Source organism: Myxine glutinosa, chromosome 9 (genome assembly GCF_964187855.1).
Source record: "Myxine glutinosa chromosome 9, kmMyxGlut1.1, whole genome shotgun sequence".
NCBI lineage: Eukaryota > Metazoa > Chordata > Myxini > Myxiniformes > Myxinidae > Myxine > Myxine glutinosa.
The window spans coordinates 13,719,952-13,735,348 of record NC_136269.1 but is presented as its reverse complement, the minus strand read 5'-3'; the positions used below and the strand labels follow the sequence as shown (position 1 = coordinate 13,735,348).

The window sequence follows — 15,397 nt, the reverse complement described above, 5'->3', positions numbered from 1 at the left end:
GGTGCCCGTGGCATGCCGTTGGCACCGGGGCGAACCTCTGGGCGGTCTCTTGCAGAGCGGAGCGCTGCTGTGCCGCGGACCATGGTGCCGTGGAGTCGGGGAGGAACTCGCCCGGCACCCGCAGCGGTTGCCCGAAGACCAACTCCGCCGCGGATGCGCGCAGGTCCTCCTTGGGCGCCGTCCGGAGGCCCAGCAGGACCCAGGGGAGCCTGTCGACCCAGCCGCCGTCGCGGAGGGTGGCCCGGAGCGCGGCCTTCAATGAGCGGTGAAATCGCTCACACAGGCCGTTAGCCTGGGGGTGGTAGGCCGTGGTTCGGTGCAGCCGGACCCCGAGCCCCTGCGCAACCGCCCCCCAGAGCTCCGAGGTGAACTGGGGGCCGCGGTCGGATGAGATGTCTGAGGGGGCGCCGAACCGAGCGACCCAGGTGGCGATGAAAGCCTGCGCGACATCGGCCGCCGTTGTCGACGCCAAGGGCACGGCCTCCGGCCACCGGGTGGTGCGGTCCACCATGGTGAGGACGTAGGTGAAACCCCGCGAGGGGGGCAGAGGTCCCACCAGGTCCACGTGGACGTGGTCAAACCGGCGTTCCGGCACCGTGAACGGGGCCAACGGGGCCTGGGTGTGCCGGTGCACCTTGGCGCGCTGGCACGCGAGGCACGTCCTGGCCCAGCCGCGGACGGCCTTCCGGAGGCCATGCCAGACGAACTTGTCGGCGATCAGCCTTTGGGAGGCCCTCGCGCCCGGGTGGGACAGGCCGTGGATGGCGTCAAACACTTGGCGCTGCCAGCCCGCGGGCACGATGGGGCGAGGACGCCCGAGGGAGACGTGCACAAGAGGGCCGCGCCCGCGCCGTCGAACGGCACCTCGGTGACGCGGAGGCCCGTGACGGCGGTCCGCAAGGCCTGGACGTCGGGGTCAGCGGCCTGGTCCGCTGCCATCCGGGCATAGTCGATGCCGAGGTGGACTGCGTGGGCGACGGCCCGGGAAAGGCAATCCGCCACCGGGTTGTCCTTCCCCGCGACGTGCTGGATGTCCGTCGTGTACTCGGACACGGCCGAGAGGTGACGCTGCTGCCGGGCCGACCACGGCTCGGTGACCTTGCCCATCGCGAAGATCAGCGGCTTGTGGTCGACGAAGGCAGTGAACGCACGGCCCTCGAGCAGATGGCGGAAGTGCCATGACCGCCAAGTGAAGTCCGAGCAACTCGCGGTCGAAGGTACTGTAACGGCGTTCGGGCGGGCGAAGCTGCCGGCTAAAGAACGCCAGCGGTTGCCAAGCTCCACGCACCCATTGCTCGTGCACCGCGCCCACCGCGTAGTCCGAGGCATCGGTGGTGAGGGCGATCGGTGCATCGGGCGCCGGGTGCGCGAGCATGGTGGCGTTAGCCAAGGCGAGCTTCGCGCCCGTGAACGCCGTGTCCATCTGCTCGGTCCAGGTAACGTCGCCTTTGCCCGGCTTACCTCGGAGAGCTTCGTGCAGGGGGCGCAGGAGCTGGGCGATACGGGGCAGGAACCGATGGTAAAAGTTCACCATGCCCAGGAACTCCTGCAGCCCTCTGATCGTGCGGGGGCGCGGAAACCCCTTCACCGCCTCCACCTTGGCCGGCAGGGGGACGGCTCCGTGCCTGGTGACACGGTGCCCCAGAAAATCGATTGTGGCGGCGCCGAACCGGCACTTTGCGGGGTTCACAATCAGGCCATGCTGGCCCAGGCGTTCGAAGAGCGTGCGGAGGTGGCGTAGGTGCTCTTCGCGGGACGCGCTGGCGACGAGGATATCGTCCAGGTAGACGTAGACAAAATCCAAGTCGCGCAGGACGCTGTCCATCAGTCGCTGGAACGCCTGAGCCGCATTCTTCAGACCGAAGGGCATGCGCAGGAACTCGAAGAGTCCGAATGGCGTGATGACCGCCGTCTTCGGGACGTCCTCCGGCCTGACGGGGACCTGATGGTAGCCGCGTATGAGGTCCACCTTCGAGAAGAAGGACCTGCCCGCCAAACGGGCGGAAAAGTCCTGAATGTGGGGGACGGGGTAGCGGTCGGGAGTCGTGGCGTCATTGAGACGGCGATAGTCCCCGCACGGTCGCCATCCCCCGCCGGGCTTCGGCACGATGTGCAGCGGCGACGCCCAAGCGCTCTCTGAGCGCCGAACGATGCCGAGTCGCTCCAGGGTAGCGAACCCCGCTTTTGCCACCGCCAGCTTCGTCGGCTCGAGGCGGCGTGCCCGGGCGTAGACCGGTGGCCCGACGGTGGGGATGTGATGGGCCACCCCGTGCTTGACGGCCCCCGCCGAGAAGGTGGGCCGCGTGAGGGCCGGGAAGCCGGCGAGGAGGCGGGTGAATGCGTCCGCTGCCGGAAGCGTACAGACCAACGTGGCCGGAACCGAATCGTTCGGCAAGCCGCTTGGCAAGCCACTCATTGAGCTGGGCAACGCACAAGCGAGCGAGCTGAACGTCTCGGCCTGGACAAGCCGTCTGCGCTTGACGTCGACCAGGAGCCCATTAGCACACAGGAAGTCCGCGCCAAGCAGTGCCATGGGCACGTCGGCGGTGACGAACGTCCATCGGAAAACCTGCCCTCCAAACCGCAGAGAGAGGCAGCGTTTTCCGTACGTACGGATGGGCGTCCCGTTCGCGGCAAGCAGCGCGGGGCCCCCACCCGCGGCGTGCTTGTCTGACGTGCCGGCGGGAATGACACTCACCTGCGCTCCCGTGTCGCACAGGTAACGGCGCCCGGAGAAGGTGTCCGTTATGAACAGCAGGCTGCTCGAACGGCCGGCGCTCATCGCCACTATTGAGCGCCGGCCGGGCGTTTCCCGACCCGTTGAAGGAGCACGGCGGATGACACCGCCGAGCTTCGTGGCCGAACTTGGCGTGGAACCAGCACCAGGTGGTGGAGCTGGAGGAGCGCGGCTGGCTCCGCCAGGCCGGTGGAGTTGGCGGGTTTCCCCGCGGTGGCGGTTTTCGCCGCGGCGGTGGGCGGGGCGTGGCGGCGTTCACGAGGTGCGTATCAGCATGCTGCTGAACATCAGCATGCTGTAGAAGCTGATGCTGTGGAACATGCTGCTGAACATCAGCGTCGAGGGCCGTGACGGCCACGCCGACGCTCGCCCGCGTGTCCGAAGCGGCGAAGTACCTGTCCGCCTCGGCTGCCAATGCTCGGGGTTCCGTTAGCTCGGTCCCGGCCAACGCGAGGCGAACCTGCGCTGGAAGTTGGCGCCGGAAAAGCGCCCGGAATAGCGAACCGGGGGCTTCGTCGCCCAACAGTGACAGCATATGGTCCATTCGGACCGACGGGCGCGTCTCACCGAGCTCGGGGAGATCCAGGAGGCGGTCGGCCCGTGCGTCGTCCGTGAGGCCGAACGTGGCTAGGAGTAGCCGCTTGAGTGCCTCGTACTTGTGGCCGTCCGGTGGGTGGCGAAGGACGGACACAACTCATGCGGCCGTGCCGGGCCCGAGGGAGGCGACGACATGGCAGTAGCGCAGGTCGTCGTTGGTGAGGCGCCGAAGCTGAAATTGGGCTTCGGCTTGAACGAACCAGACTTCGGCCTGGGCCTCCCAAAATTCGGGAAGTTTAATCGCCATTGCCTTGTCGTTGGCCATTGCAATGGCGTCGTGTTCGGAAGGATCGCTACGGCAGATCCAACGTCGAGGGTCACCAGTAAAGCGCGGCGTTACGCGCGCTGCTTGTGAGCAAGGAGGAAGCGGACAAGCGGTAACATATAAACGTCTTTATTGTAAGAGCACACTGTAACACTGAACTGCTCCGGGCTGGTCGCCCGGTGTATATCATGAGGCCACGCCTACCCCTCGGGCGTGGCCACCGCCCACTTGGTGCGTGGAATGATGTCACCACGCCAGTGGGCTTTTGTGTCCGCCACAATACCTTTTTTAAAAACTGTTTCTTTTCCAACTTTGTGACTGTCCATCTAGTTTTCAACAGCTTTTGTACCACTTGCCCCCCTCGCTCCCCCTTCCCCGTTGTCCTCTCCCTGTTTTCAAACTCTTTGATATTGATTCACTTTTAGCATTAATTAATGGTTGGTGCAATTTTGATCGAAAGAGTAAAATATTTGAAGATTTATGGAAATACGTTGGAAAGCTGAGAATTTGTCATAATACACGTGCCTTTGGGTTTGATTTGGCCTTTTCATAGTGAAACCTAGGACGTTAAACTAACAGGTTTTTTTTTGGGGGGGGGGGGGGGGTATTTTTTTTTGGTATAAAAGATCGAGGCTTGTGTAAGAGCTAACAATAATCACAAAAAAACAAACTGATACATAAAACATATGATAACGGGAGCAGGAGACAAGATGGGGAGAGAGAGGGAAGCACACAAGTACAGCAGTAGAGAACAGGGACATCGAGAGATCTGTGGGAGGGAGAGGGCTTGGGGGGCTTGTGTAAGAGCTAACAATAATCACAAAAAAACAAACTGATACATAAAACATATGATAAAGGGAGCAGGAGACAAGATGGGGAAAGAGAGGGAAGCACACAAGTACAGCAGTAGAGAACAGGGACATCGAGAGATCTGTGGGAGGGAGAGGGCTTGGGGGGAGGAGGCATGGGAAGGGGAGGGGGTGGGTGGGAGAGGTATAAAACACATGGACACTGCTAGGACTTCCAGGAAAGAAGTATCTGGGGTGAATTAACGGGGGTATAAAAGATCAAGATTTTGGATGGGGGAAGATAAGAGATGGTGGTAAACAGCTGTTTTAAAGACCTGGAGGGAGGAGTGGGATTGAACAGAGTGAGGGAGTTTCTCCAGAGGCGGGAGAAAAGGGGAGTGAAGGTGAGCAGAGAGCCTAGATTTTGGCAGTTTAACCATAAGAGGGTTGCAGGCAGATCTTGTGCGACCTGCAGGAATATTTGGGGGACAGAGCACAGATAGAGCTGGGGGAGCAAGGCCGAAGAGGAGTCGGTGGAAGACAAAAAGACCACCAACCTGCCTGCGGTGAGTGAGTGAAAGGCCCTCGGAGTTAGCTTCATCATGGGAGATTCCAATGATTCTGAAAGCTTTGCTTTCAACAGCATGAAGACGAGCTAGGTGTGAGGCAGGAGCACCAGACCAGACGGGAGAACAGTATTCCATTGAGCTGCGGATGAAAGCCTTATATGTGGTGAGGAGCTCAGGTGTGCCAAGGAAGGACTTCGCCCGACGGAGGATGCCCAGTCGGCGACTGGCTTTGAAGAAGTTTGAAGAAGAGAAGAAAATTATCAGAAGAACCGATTGGAGCAGAAGAAGAGCAGCAGACATTTGCTGGGAAGTTAGTCATAACGACGTCTAGATCCGCAGTTTTTCTTTCCGGGTCCAGAGGGTTTCTTTCGATCATGAGGTTTTGAACCTGTAAGCTCCATAACACTTGCTAAAAATGACAGGTCAGGTGAGACTTGACCAGGCTGACATTTGCCCACACAGGTTTGTATTTTGTAAAGATGTGTAAGATAGCTACCTGTAATACCTAGGTTGTTGTCTTTCAGAGCTATTGTGGAGTACGATGCCGAAGGGTTCACCAAGCTCAGCCTTCTGTTGGAGAATGACTGTTTGTACTGCCTTATTCATAGTAAGTACCTCTTCAGCTTGTATGGGGTTGTCTCATCAAACAAGGAGCACAATGTCCCGAGCACAATCGAAACTGAATACATTTGATACACCTGCAGATGTGTGTATGTCATTATGCAGCTGAGAAGGTATTTCTTTGGATGAAATATGTGCATTCCCCTTTAACGAATTGAACGTGTGTATCCCACCGGATTCCTCACAGTCGATCTTCCGATTTGCTTCCCACGCGACCAGCCGGTCATTACGTTCCAGTCATGTTGCCATTTTACAGCTGCCAGGTTTCTCCTTCAACAACTCCACAAGTCTTATCCTTACAGTCCACGCTGGGACGGCAATGAAATGGCAGTCAGGGCGAGGTGGGTGAGAGACATGAAATGTGGAGGATATCTATTTGCTTTGAGTTTTTGGAAATATTATTCCACAGAAACCATTTTCTGGCTTGCTGGCCCATATATTCCATTTGCTATGCCGGGCCTGGAATTCTGTCTTATTTTGAGTCGTAACGCAGTTTCTTGCCGAGAACCGGGTGCTGCTGCATGCTACCGTTTCATATTGAATGCACTAATTATTAAATGTGGAGTGCTATTAAATTGCCGCAATGATCTTGGCACCACAACAAAATCCCACTGTCATGGCAACGTGCTATTGTTGTTATTGTGTTTGGCATGCTATGTTGTTGTTTTTAAGATTTTTGAATACCACCAAAGACGAGATTTTTTTTAAAACCAATACTGACTGCTCAAAACTTGCCTCGACATTCAATTTGAACAGTCAGTCCAGAGGTTCAATTTTGACTCCCCATTGGATCAAACTGGTCATGTGACTCATCCCTGCTCATAAACTGCTACAGAAGGAGAGGGCTGTTTGTGCATTGGCTCTCTTTCGGCTCTTTTCATTTTACCCTTGTTATTCTGTGACGTAAAGCGTTTTGTTTTTGAACAGAATGTTTCTTGAGAAGTCAAACACTTGTGTGAATACTGAAGAAGCAAGTTGACCATATCATGATGTCATACTGTGCAGAATGTTCTGTGTGCTGTTGATTTGCACTTTCCCTGCTGACAGATAGCTTCCGACTATAATGGGTCTTCCTAGCCCCCTCATTAACCCTCTCCCCCATTGCACTGTGTTTTTCATCAGTTGGGAGTCCCTCGGAGCATAGTCTGTGATTTTAATGCAGTTATTCAATAGATTGTTTTGCAAGGATCCTGTCGAGTATCTTGTAATGTAAGTAGAACCACCTTTAGAGGCCATTTTTCCCCGCAGAGCAGGATCCAGTCATATCCATGCTCTGCTCGGTCATTTAAACCAACCTTGTTTTTTGATTATATGATCCAACTCTTCTGACTCACCTTATCCAAATTGCCAGGGGCATAGAAAAGGCCCCTTTATAGGGGATGTTCCATGTGGCAAACTATAGAAAAGAAGGGACATTCCATAACTTGTAGAAAATGCCAAACAAAAGAAAAGAAGGGACATTCAAAAAATCTCGTGTGCATGCTGGACTACCCTTGTGTTCTTAGGAGGAACCAAGTAATGCTCCAGAAAAGTTAATATAAAGGGGTGCCCTGCATCTGGCAAATAAAATACATTTACTTATTCATGCAGCTGTATGAATCAAATTGGCACCCTTTATATGAACTTTTCTCGAGCATTACTAACCAGGGAGAGATTCTAAGGAGTCAGAGACATATTGAAGGATGAAGTTTCTGAAAAGCAGATCAAGTCTGGTTTATCAAAAGCAACCTGTATGGCGAGATCAGTCAGGTTTGAGTGAAGACCCTGGATGTTTGAGGTCCATACCGTTAAAGAAGAAGGAGGGGGAGCATCGGATACAAGAGAGGGGAAGGGTAGGGTAAGATGAGGGAGGAGAGGGGGGGGGGTAGGGAGAGCAGTTCACAGTGTGTCAGAGATTGCAGAAGAGCTAGAATAAGGGGAAGGATGAGGAGGACAAAGGCTAGTAGATGGTGATGGGATGAGGGACAGTGAGGAGTAATTTGAGGGGGGAGTAGAGCAAAGTAGACGATTGGAGGGGGTGGAGGAATGCATTGGAAGAGAGAGGAAGGGGGGAGGAGGAGGCAGCTTTGTGGAGGAGTTAAGAGGGAACTTTGAGGACTGTCTGTTTCTTTAGGGGGAGTCTGTTTCTCTATCTGTGAACAGGATATCTTATAAACGTGGACGGATTCACACAAAATTTGGTGGAGAGGTTGAGTGTATGACAAGGATACTACAATTTTGGTATACAGATCTGGATACTACAATTTTGTAAGTGATACTTCACAATTGAGAGATAGGGTAAAAAACGATATAAAGCACGTACGATATTTCAAAACGTAGACGGACTTTGATAAAACTTGGTGGGTAAGTTGGGTAAGTGACAAGACCAAGCCGATTAGATTTTGGTTCAGGTCTGGATCCAGATCTGGCCCATCAGTGAGATACAAAACATAAACTGTTCAGCCTGGCGGAGGTATGTGCTCTACCGAGTGCTGTTCTACTTTATAAATGTTGGAGTCCAAACTTTGTAGACGTACTCACATTGTAATGGTACAGCACTGCAAATACTTTACAGACGATCTACCATTATAAATAGTACATATGGTCAAATGTGTCTTGCGGCCCCGCCCCATCAGGCTGATTGACAGCTGTTTTCCGCCCACCCCTCTTGGCACTTCGTTGCCCAAAGCGTAAATATGCAGTTACACCTACTTTTCGTGGAATCCTTTCAACAAGTTATGAAAAATTTGAGCTGTCATGGGGACCTTCCCCTGTAAAATGCTGAAGATTCGCTTTTGAACAAAGTACTGAGCTTAACCCAATTTTAAGTTACTGCCTGAAAAGTACAAACAGGCTATTTTTGTTCTGTCAATTTTGTCGTTTAGTAATTTCCAAACGTTTAACCCTTCGCGTGCTTTTGTCGCAGATTTGTGACAAGATGAAAATTTTTTTTTTTTTTTTTGGAAAACGACAAAAAAAACATGAATTTTTCAATGAAAATTTTGAAAAAAAAGATGCCGCACACAAAGGGTCAACGAGTGTTATTACTCCCGTCAGGGAGTAATGCATTCGATCGTGTCCATGTGTTTGTGGACAAGATATCTGGAAAAGTTCTGAACGGATTTGGATGAAAGTTGGTGGGATGATTGCCCTTGGGATAAGGAAGAATTGATTCGTTTTTGGTGAAGCTCAGGATATTATTCCAGATCCAGGAATTTTTTGAAGGATTTTTTATCATTGGAAGATAGGGCTCATTTTTTTTTAAACATTATGTTCTATATATTCTATATTTGACATGGTGATATGAAAATAGTTTTCATATTTGTTGTAAATGTAGTTTAAACTCGTGGTTATGCGTTAGAGCGGTGTATTTTGTTAGCAGCGTCGTCTTCAAGGTTCTTTTTTTTTCTTTCTAATAAAGACATATTCTGTCATTTTAAAACCACCAAATTGTGTATTAGGTTTCCCCGTTTCATAAAATGTATCGTTTGATATGTATAATGCTTTAAAACTGTTTTTTTTTTGTTTTTTTTTTATTATAACCTCAGAAGAGATATCAACATTTACCTCAGCGAATGTCAATCGCGGTGTCAGTATTTGATGAACTTATAAAGACTTAGGTGACTTATAAGTGTGACCAGCATGTGCACGGGATTCTTCCCAGAAGAATGAGGGGACGCATTAGCTTGCACGACTTAAAATGAGCGAGTTTTGTTTTCACGTTTGGGCCAGTTTTACATGTTGTATCCCTCAGGAATGAAACGAACGTTTTTTCCTGGTTTACAATTTTATTTTAAGTCACACATGCCTCAAAATACACTCACTTACATAGAATTGAACGCTGAATCCGAAAATGTAAGTGAAATTGCCTTGTTTTTTTTTTTACATTATCTTCTATATATTCTAAATATATATCTGTGCAGTGTCTGTCTTGTGTTGTCTTGTCTTGTGTTGTCTTGTCTTGTGTTGTCACTGAACTACTCCCTCAAACTTTTGTGAAATCGTACTATTCCAACTTGACCCACGGCGGGAGTATGCGCTCTACAAAGTGGCGTTCTAGTTTGATGTGAAATCTTACACAGATGACTGACTGGCACTTTCACAGGTTTACAAGTTCGTGTCTTAGTAGATTTTCTCTTTTGAGGAATTGTTTGTTATCCCTACCGTTACATAGGAAGTCTTCCGCCCTCCTGATATACCATCAATTCAATTTTAAGTTTGATATCACATTTCTAATTGGTGACTGTTTAAGCGATTATATCAAATTTGCTCACCAAATCTATTCATTCCAAAAAAAATTTCCATCTCTTATAGTGCATCTTTCATTCATTCCCTAAACTCTCCAGCACTCCATCCTCCCTCCAGCATCCTCAAACGTATTTTTGACTCGAATGTCTCAAGAAACCCATTTTGCAATAAATGTTCGTTTCCCATTAATCGTACACTTTTCAAAATCCCATCACCCCAAAATCCCATTTCCCATCACCCCTCCCCTCTAAATCTACCCCCTTGCCCCTCCCCTCCAAATCATCCCCATCACCCATCTCTTTCAAATCTTCCCCCTTGCCCCTCCCCTCCAAATCTTCCCAACCACCCATTCCTTTCAAATCTCCCCCAACACCCCTCCCCTCCGAGACTCTCCCTCGCTCCTCCCCTCCTAGACTCCCCTCTCACCCTCCTCCTCAAAGCGTCCTCCCCGCTTCTTCCCCCTTCCAACTTTCACCTTCATCTCCCTCAACCTTCTGCCTCGCTCTTCCCCCTCGTCAAATAACACCTCACTGTGCCTCTCCCAATCACCATCAAACCTTTTGTCCGCCCCATTCTTCCCTTTCTCCAAGCTATTCTGTAATCTCCGACACACCTTCAACAGCTCTCCCGACATCTTCCTCCTCTTCCACATCTTACCCTACCGCTCCCCCCCCCCCCCCCCCTGTTCTGTATCCGATGCTCCCCCTTCCTCTTCCTTAACAGTATGGGCCTCAAACATCCAGGGCCTTCGCTCAAACTTGTCTGATCTCTCCATACAGGTTGCTTCTGACAAACCAGACGTGATCTGCTTTACAGAAACTTTCCTCATTCATGATGTCTCTGATTCCTTGGTATCTCTCCCAGGTTACTCCCTCCTCCGGTATGATAGACCTGAGCCTCGTCCTGGAGGTTGGGTTGCTATCTTTATAAAAAAACTCTCTTCCTCACTCGCCCTGCACTGCCCTCTCTCCACCTCACCCCCAGGAATACCTTTGGCTACAGCTTCCCCTTCGCTCCCACCTTTTGTTCATATGTGTGTTGTACCGTCCACCAAACAGTGATGACTCCATCTACATCTCGCTGTCTGAGAATATGGACCAACTTCTATCTACCCATCCCAACTCTCTCTTCCTCATATGTGGTGATTTCAACTGTCACCATGCCAGTTGGCTGGGTGTGGGTACCTCTCTCACCAGCCATGGCTCTTCAGCAAAGGACTTCTGTGACTCACTGGGACTGACACAATCTGTCAATTTCCCGACCCGGATTTCAGTCAACGGAGCATCTTCTCTTCTGGACTTGGTTATGACTAACTTCCCTGAAAATGTCTGCTGCTCTTCTTCTGCTCCAATCGGCTCTTCTGATCATGTGCTTGTTAAAGTGGACATCTCTCTGACCATTCTCAGAGAGCCTCCTCAGCGTCGACGAGTCTGGAATTTCACTCAGGCAACTGGCACGGTCTTCAAGCAGCCATCAATCATCTGGACTGGTCTCCCATCTCTACTGCCTCTGACATAAATTCTTCCTGGGAATTCTTCCAAAGCAAACTGCTCTCTCTCATGCACAGATTTATCCCATCTCGTCTTCTGTTGTCATACCCTTCCTCCCGTCCATGGTACACGGAATCTTGTGGTGAGGCTATTGCCCAGAAACAACTTGCTTTCGTCTCCTGGAAAGCAAATCCAACGGAAGGAAATCTCATTTCCTTTCACAAAGCCCGAAACAAGTGTGTGTCTACCCTCAGGAGAGCCAGGAAACAATATCTCTCCGTTCTCAGGACCGAACTCTCTTATCTGTCTCCCTCTTCCAAATCCTGGTGGCGTCTGGTCAAATCTGTTTCTGGTGTTTGTTCCCCCTCCATCCCCTCCCTCACCTCAAATGGCCACTCGGCTGACTCCGCACGTGAAAAAGCTGAATGCCTCAACTCTGTGTTTGCCTCTAAATCTTGTGTCCCAAACCCATCCCTCTCTGTACCCACCGTACCCAGTCGTACCCAGCTGCTCCTGGACTCTGTGTCCTTTCCTCCTGACAAGTTGGAAAAGTTTCTGTCAACCCTCGACTCGGATTCTGCAACTGGACCTGACGGCATCAGCCCACGGGTCCTAAAATTCTGGTCTTCCGCTCTTTCACTCCCTCTCTCTGTTCTCTTCACTCTCTCTTTTGCTCAAGGTCATCTTCCATCTGCTTGGAAATCTGCCAACATCACCGCTTTGCACAAAAAAGGTGCAAAAACAGATCCCAGCAACTACAGACCAATCAGCCTTCTCCCAATTATCAGTAAAGTCATGGAATCCATTATTGCTTCAGATATGAAATCTTTCCTCTTCTCCAATGGCTTCATCTCTGATCATCAATTTGGTTTCAGACCTGGACACTCTACTCTGGACATGCTGCTTCTGCTTTCTCAACAATGGATGGAGGTCCTCAATGCCAAACAGGAAATTAGAGCAGTCTCCCTTGACATATCACGTGCCTTCGATACGGTCTGGCACCCCGCTCTGCTCACCAAACTCTCCTCTTTTGGTATCCATGGAAATCTCCACGCATGGCTGGCGGACTTCCTCTCTAGTCGTAGTCAACGTGTGGCCCTGAATGGGTTTCTCTCATCTCCTCTTCCTGTTCAGGCTGGAGTTCCACAAGGCAGTTTTCTGGGCCCTGTGCTTTTTCTGGTCTTCATCAATGATCTCTCTGACTCTCTTGAAAATCCTCTGTATCTCTTTGCTGATGACTCTACTCTCTGTCGCTCCATTCTTCATCCCTCAGATCGGCAGTCTGCAGCCTCCTCACTCTCTGCAGACCTGGACAAAATCACAGACTGGGCAAACAAGTGGAACATGTCTTTCAATCCTGACAAATCTCACACTCTTACGATGTCTCTCCGAAAAGACCGACTGGACAACCCTCCCATCCACTTTCTGAATAATCCTCTCCAAGAAGTTCTGTCACTCAAGCTTTTGGGTCTCACTATCTGCCATGATCTTTCCTGGGAAAACCACATTTCAAATCTGGCCTCCAAAGCCAGTCGCCGACTGGGCATCCTCCGTCGTGCGAAGTCCTTCCTTGGCACACCTGAGCTCCTCACCACATACAAGGCTTTCATCCGCAGCTCAATGGAATACTGCTCTCCCCTCTGGGCTGGTGTTCCTGCCTCACACCTAGCTCGTCTTCACGCTGTTGAAAACAAAGCATTCAGAATCATTGGAATCTTCCACGATGAAGCTAACTCCAAGGGCCTCTCACTCACTCACCGCAGGCAGGTTGGTGGTCTTTCCGTCTTCTACCGACTCCTGTCTGGCCTTGCGCCCCCCCCCCCCTCCCAGCTCTCTCTGGGCTCTGTCCCGCAAATATTCCTACAGGTCGCACAAGATCTGCCTGCAACCCTCTTATGGTCAAACTGCCAAAATCAAGACTCTCTGCTCACCTTCACTCCTTCATTCCTCTTTTCTCCTGCCTCTGGAACAAACTCCCTCACTCTCTTCAATCCCACTCTACCCTCCAGGTCTTTAAAACAGCTGTTCACCACCATCTCTTATCTTCCCCCATCCAAAACCTTGATCTTTTCTACCCCCGCTAATTTCACCCAAATTCCACTTTTTTGAAATACCAACTTCTGTCCTGGAAGTCCTTGGTGTCCTTGTGTTTTATACTTCTCCCTCCCCCCCTCCCCCCCCTTCCCACGCCTCCTCCCCCCAAGCCCTCTCCCTTCCACACATCTTCCTGCTCTCAAATGTTGTGTTTGTGTGCTTCCCCTTCTCTCCCCATCTTGTTTTCCGCTCCCTCTTTTAATATATTTTGTTTGTCTGGTTGATTTGTTTGTGAAGTAAATGTTAGTTCTTTCACGAGCCTCGATTCAGTATACAAAAAACAAAAAACAAACAACAAAAAAAATTCATGAAAATGAAAAAAATATATAATCATCTTCTTCTTCATAGCCTCTTCAAAATCAGCTTCCCAGAAAATGTCCTCCCCACTTTTGAATAGCGACCAAAGCCTTTGGCTGCAGGTACTACATTCTGGTATCGATACTGTGCCTTTATAATTGTGCTCTTGGTTCTGAAGTGGACTCGCCTTGCCCTCTAAACTGGGAATGTAAATGCGCGCAGCATTGTGCGGTGGCGTGGTTTCGGCTTTGACGTGCGTCGGGCTGGAGGAGTACACTGTGACGTGTTTATTGTAAAGAGCCCCTTGGCTCTCAGCCACAGTGATTGGAAATCTAATTTGAACATGAATTATTGAGGACTCTGAAAGGCATTCATTGAGCCTCGCTCGCAAGGTGTAAGCAGTTCAGTTTTAACCCTTCAGCAGTAAAAACGATCCCTCTCCCTCATGAAACATTCACTCGGCTTGGATCGGAATACCGACTACATCTGAGTACTTATAATTCAAAACGCTTGTTTACGTGAAATCTAGATGTTGATGAAAATCACGTGATCATTTTGCAAGGTTCTTGGAACAAAAGACATCATGGCTTTCCCCAGAAACCCGAGCACCTCTCACAAAAGTTCTGCATGCCCAAGTGCTGGTTGTTATCTCTTGGTCTATTTGATTGGGTCCACGTTTGCTGCATACAATCAACTTAGAAGGTATACGATGACCTTTAAGACCTCGCGTGACCATTGCATGTGGACATGTAAACATTTTGAGATGTATTACTTTGGGATGTTTGATTCCGGTACTTTTTTGATCGCCTCGCCATACGATGAGCAGCCGAGCAGCGTATCGAACGATCCCCATCATGTGGTGCTCCTCTGGGTATGCTTTGTCCGCGGATCTCATTCCAGTAGAGAAGTAATCCTCGTTTTTATTTTGCAGGAGCTTTTTCAAGGAGGCAATTCCATCCTTCTTGGAGATGGCAACGGTCAACGGAACTTATTGAGCAGATGTACCGGGGTCACTGGGAGAAATACGATGACGTGTGCACGTGCCTGCGTTTGTTTAACCGACACGTGTGAACACGTACGTACGTGCATGCGTCTGTACTTGCGCGGATGAATACACCGGCGTGTTTTTCTACGAGAGTCTCCGAGTGCAGACGTTCGTTTTTGAGTGATACTTTTGCAATTGATCCCTACTGCCTCGTAGTCGCATACCTGCCCTTCGTCTGGGTAGCTGGTACTTTATTGTGATGCCTGTTTCAGATAGCATCCTTGTGGTTCCAGAAATCAATGAATACTTCATGTGGATGTGATGGGACTTGTGGAACAGCAGGGATTACAGCGACACATGTGTATTTGATATGGACCAGAGAAGCATTGATAAGTCTCAAAACCTCTCGATGCAATAACTCATCAACTCGTACATGAAACGTATTTGCTGAAGTCATTTGTAAGTAATAATAATTATTGATTTTCCTCTTTTTGCTACTGAGTTTTTCTTTTTGTCCCTCAATTCCTCGATCTGATTCAAAGTGCAATTTATACGCTCATTACATGTTTCGTGTTTTTTAATTTGCCGACACGATGCATTTTTTTCCCCTACGTGGTAGATAAGGTTGTCTTCTTCCTCTTTTGCATGCAGTAAATGGCTGCTGGTTTGCATTATCTGCTGGGTACCCGGTAGTAGTGCTGATGCACGGCTCGTTTCTTTTTTGAAT

At 50.3% G+C, this 15,397-nt stretch overlaps 1 protein-coding gene across 4 annotated transcripts in view; it reads left to right on the top strand.

Annotated features, from left to right (window-relative positions):
* The window catches only part of LOC137435630 (BRISC and BRCA1-A complex member 2), a 47,926-nt gene extending 32,771 nt beyond the window's left edge, over positions 1 to 15,155 (top strand). For all 4 annotated transcript variants that reach the window (XM_078784099.1, XM_078784100.1, XM_078784101.1 and 1 more), the window contains 3 exons: positions 5,481 to 5,563; positions 5,765 to 5,918; positions 14,617 to 15,155. In XM_078784099.1, coding sequence (XP_078640225.1) covers positions 5,481 to 5,563; positions 5,765 to 5,918; positions 14,617 to 14,680 — 301 coding nt within the window. In that variant the 3' untranslated portion in view covers positions 14,681 to 15,155. The remainder of the gene's footprint in view (positions 1 to 5,480; positions 5,564 to 5,764; positions 5,919 to 14,616) is intronic.
* Positions 15,156 to 15,397: the final 242 nt, after the last annotated feature.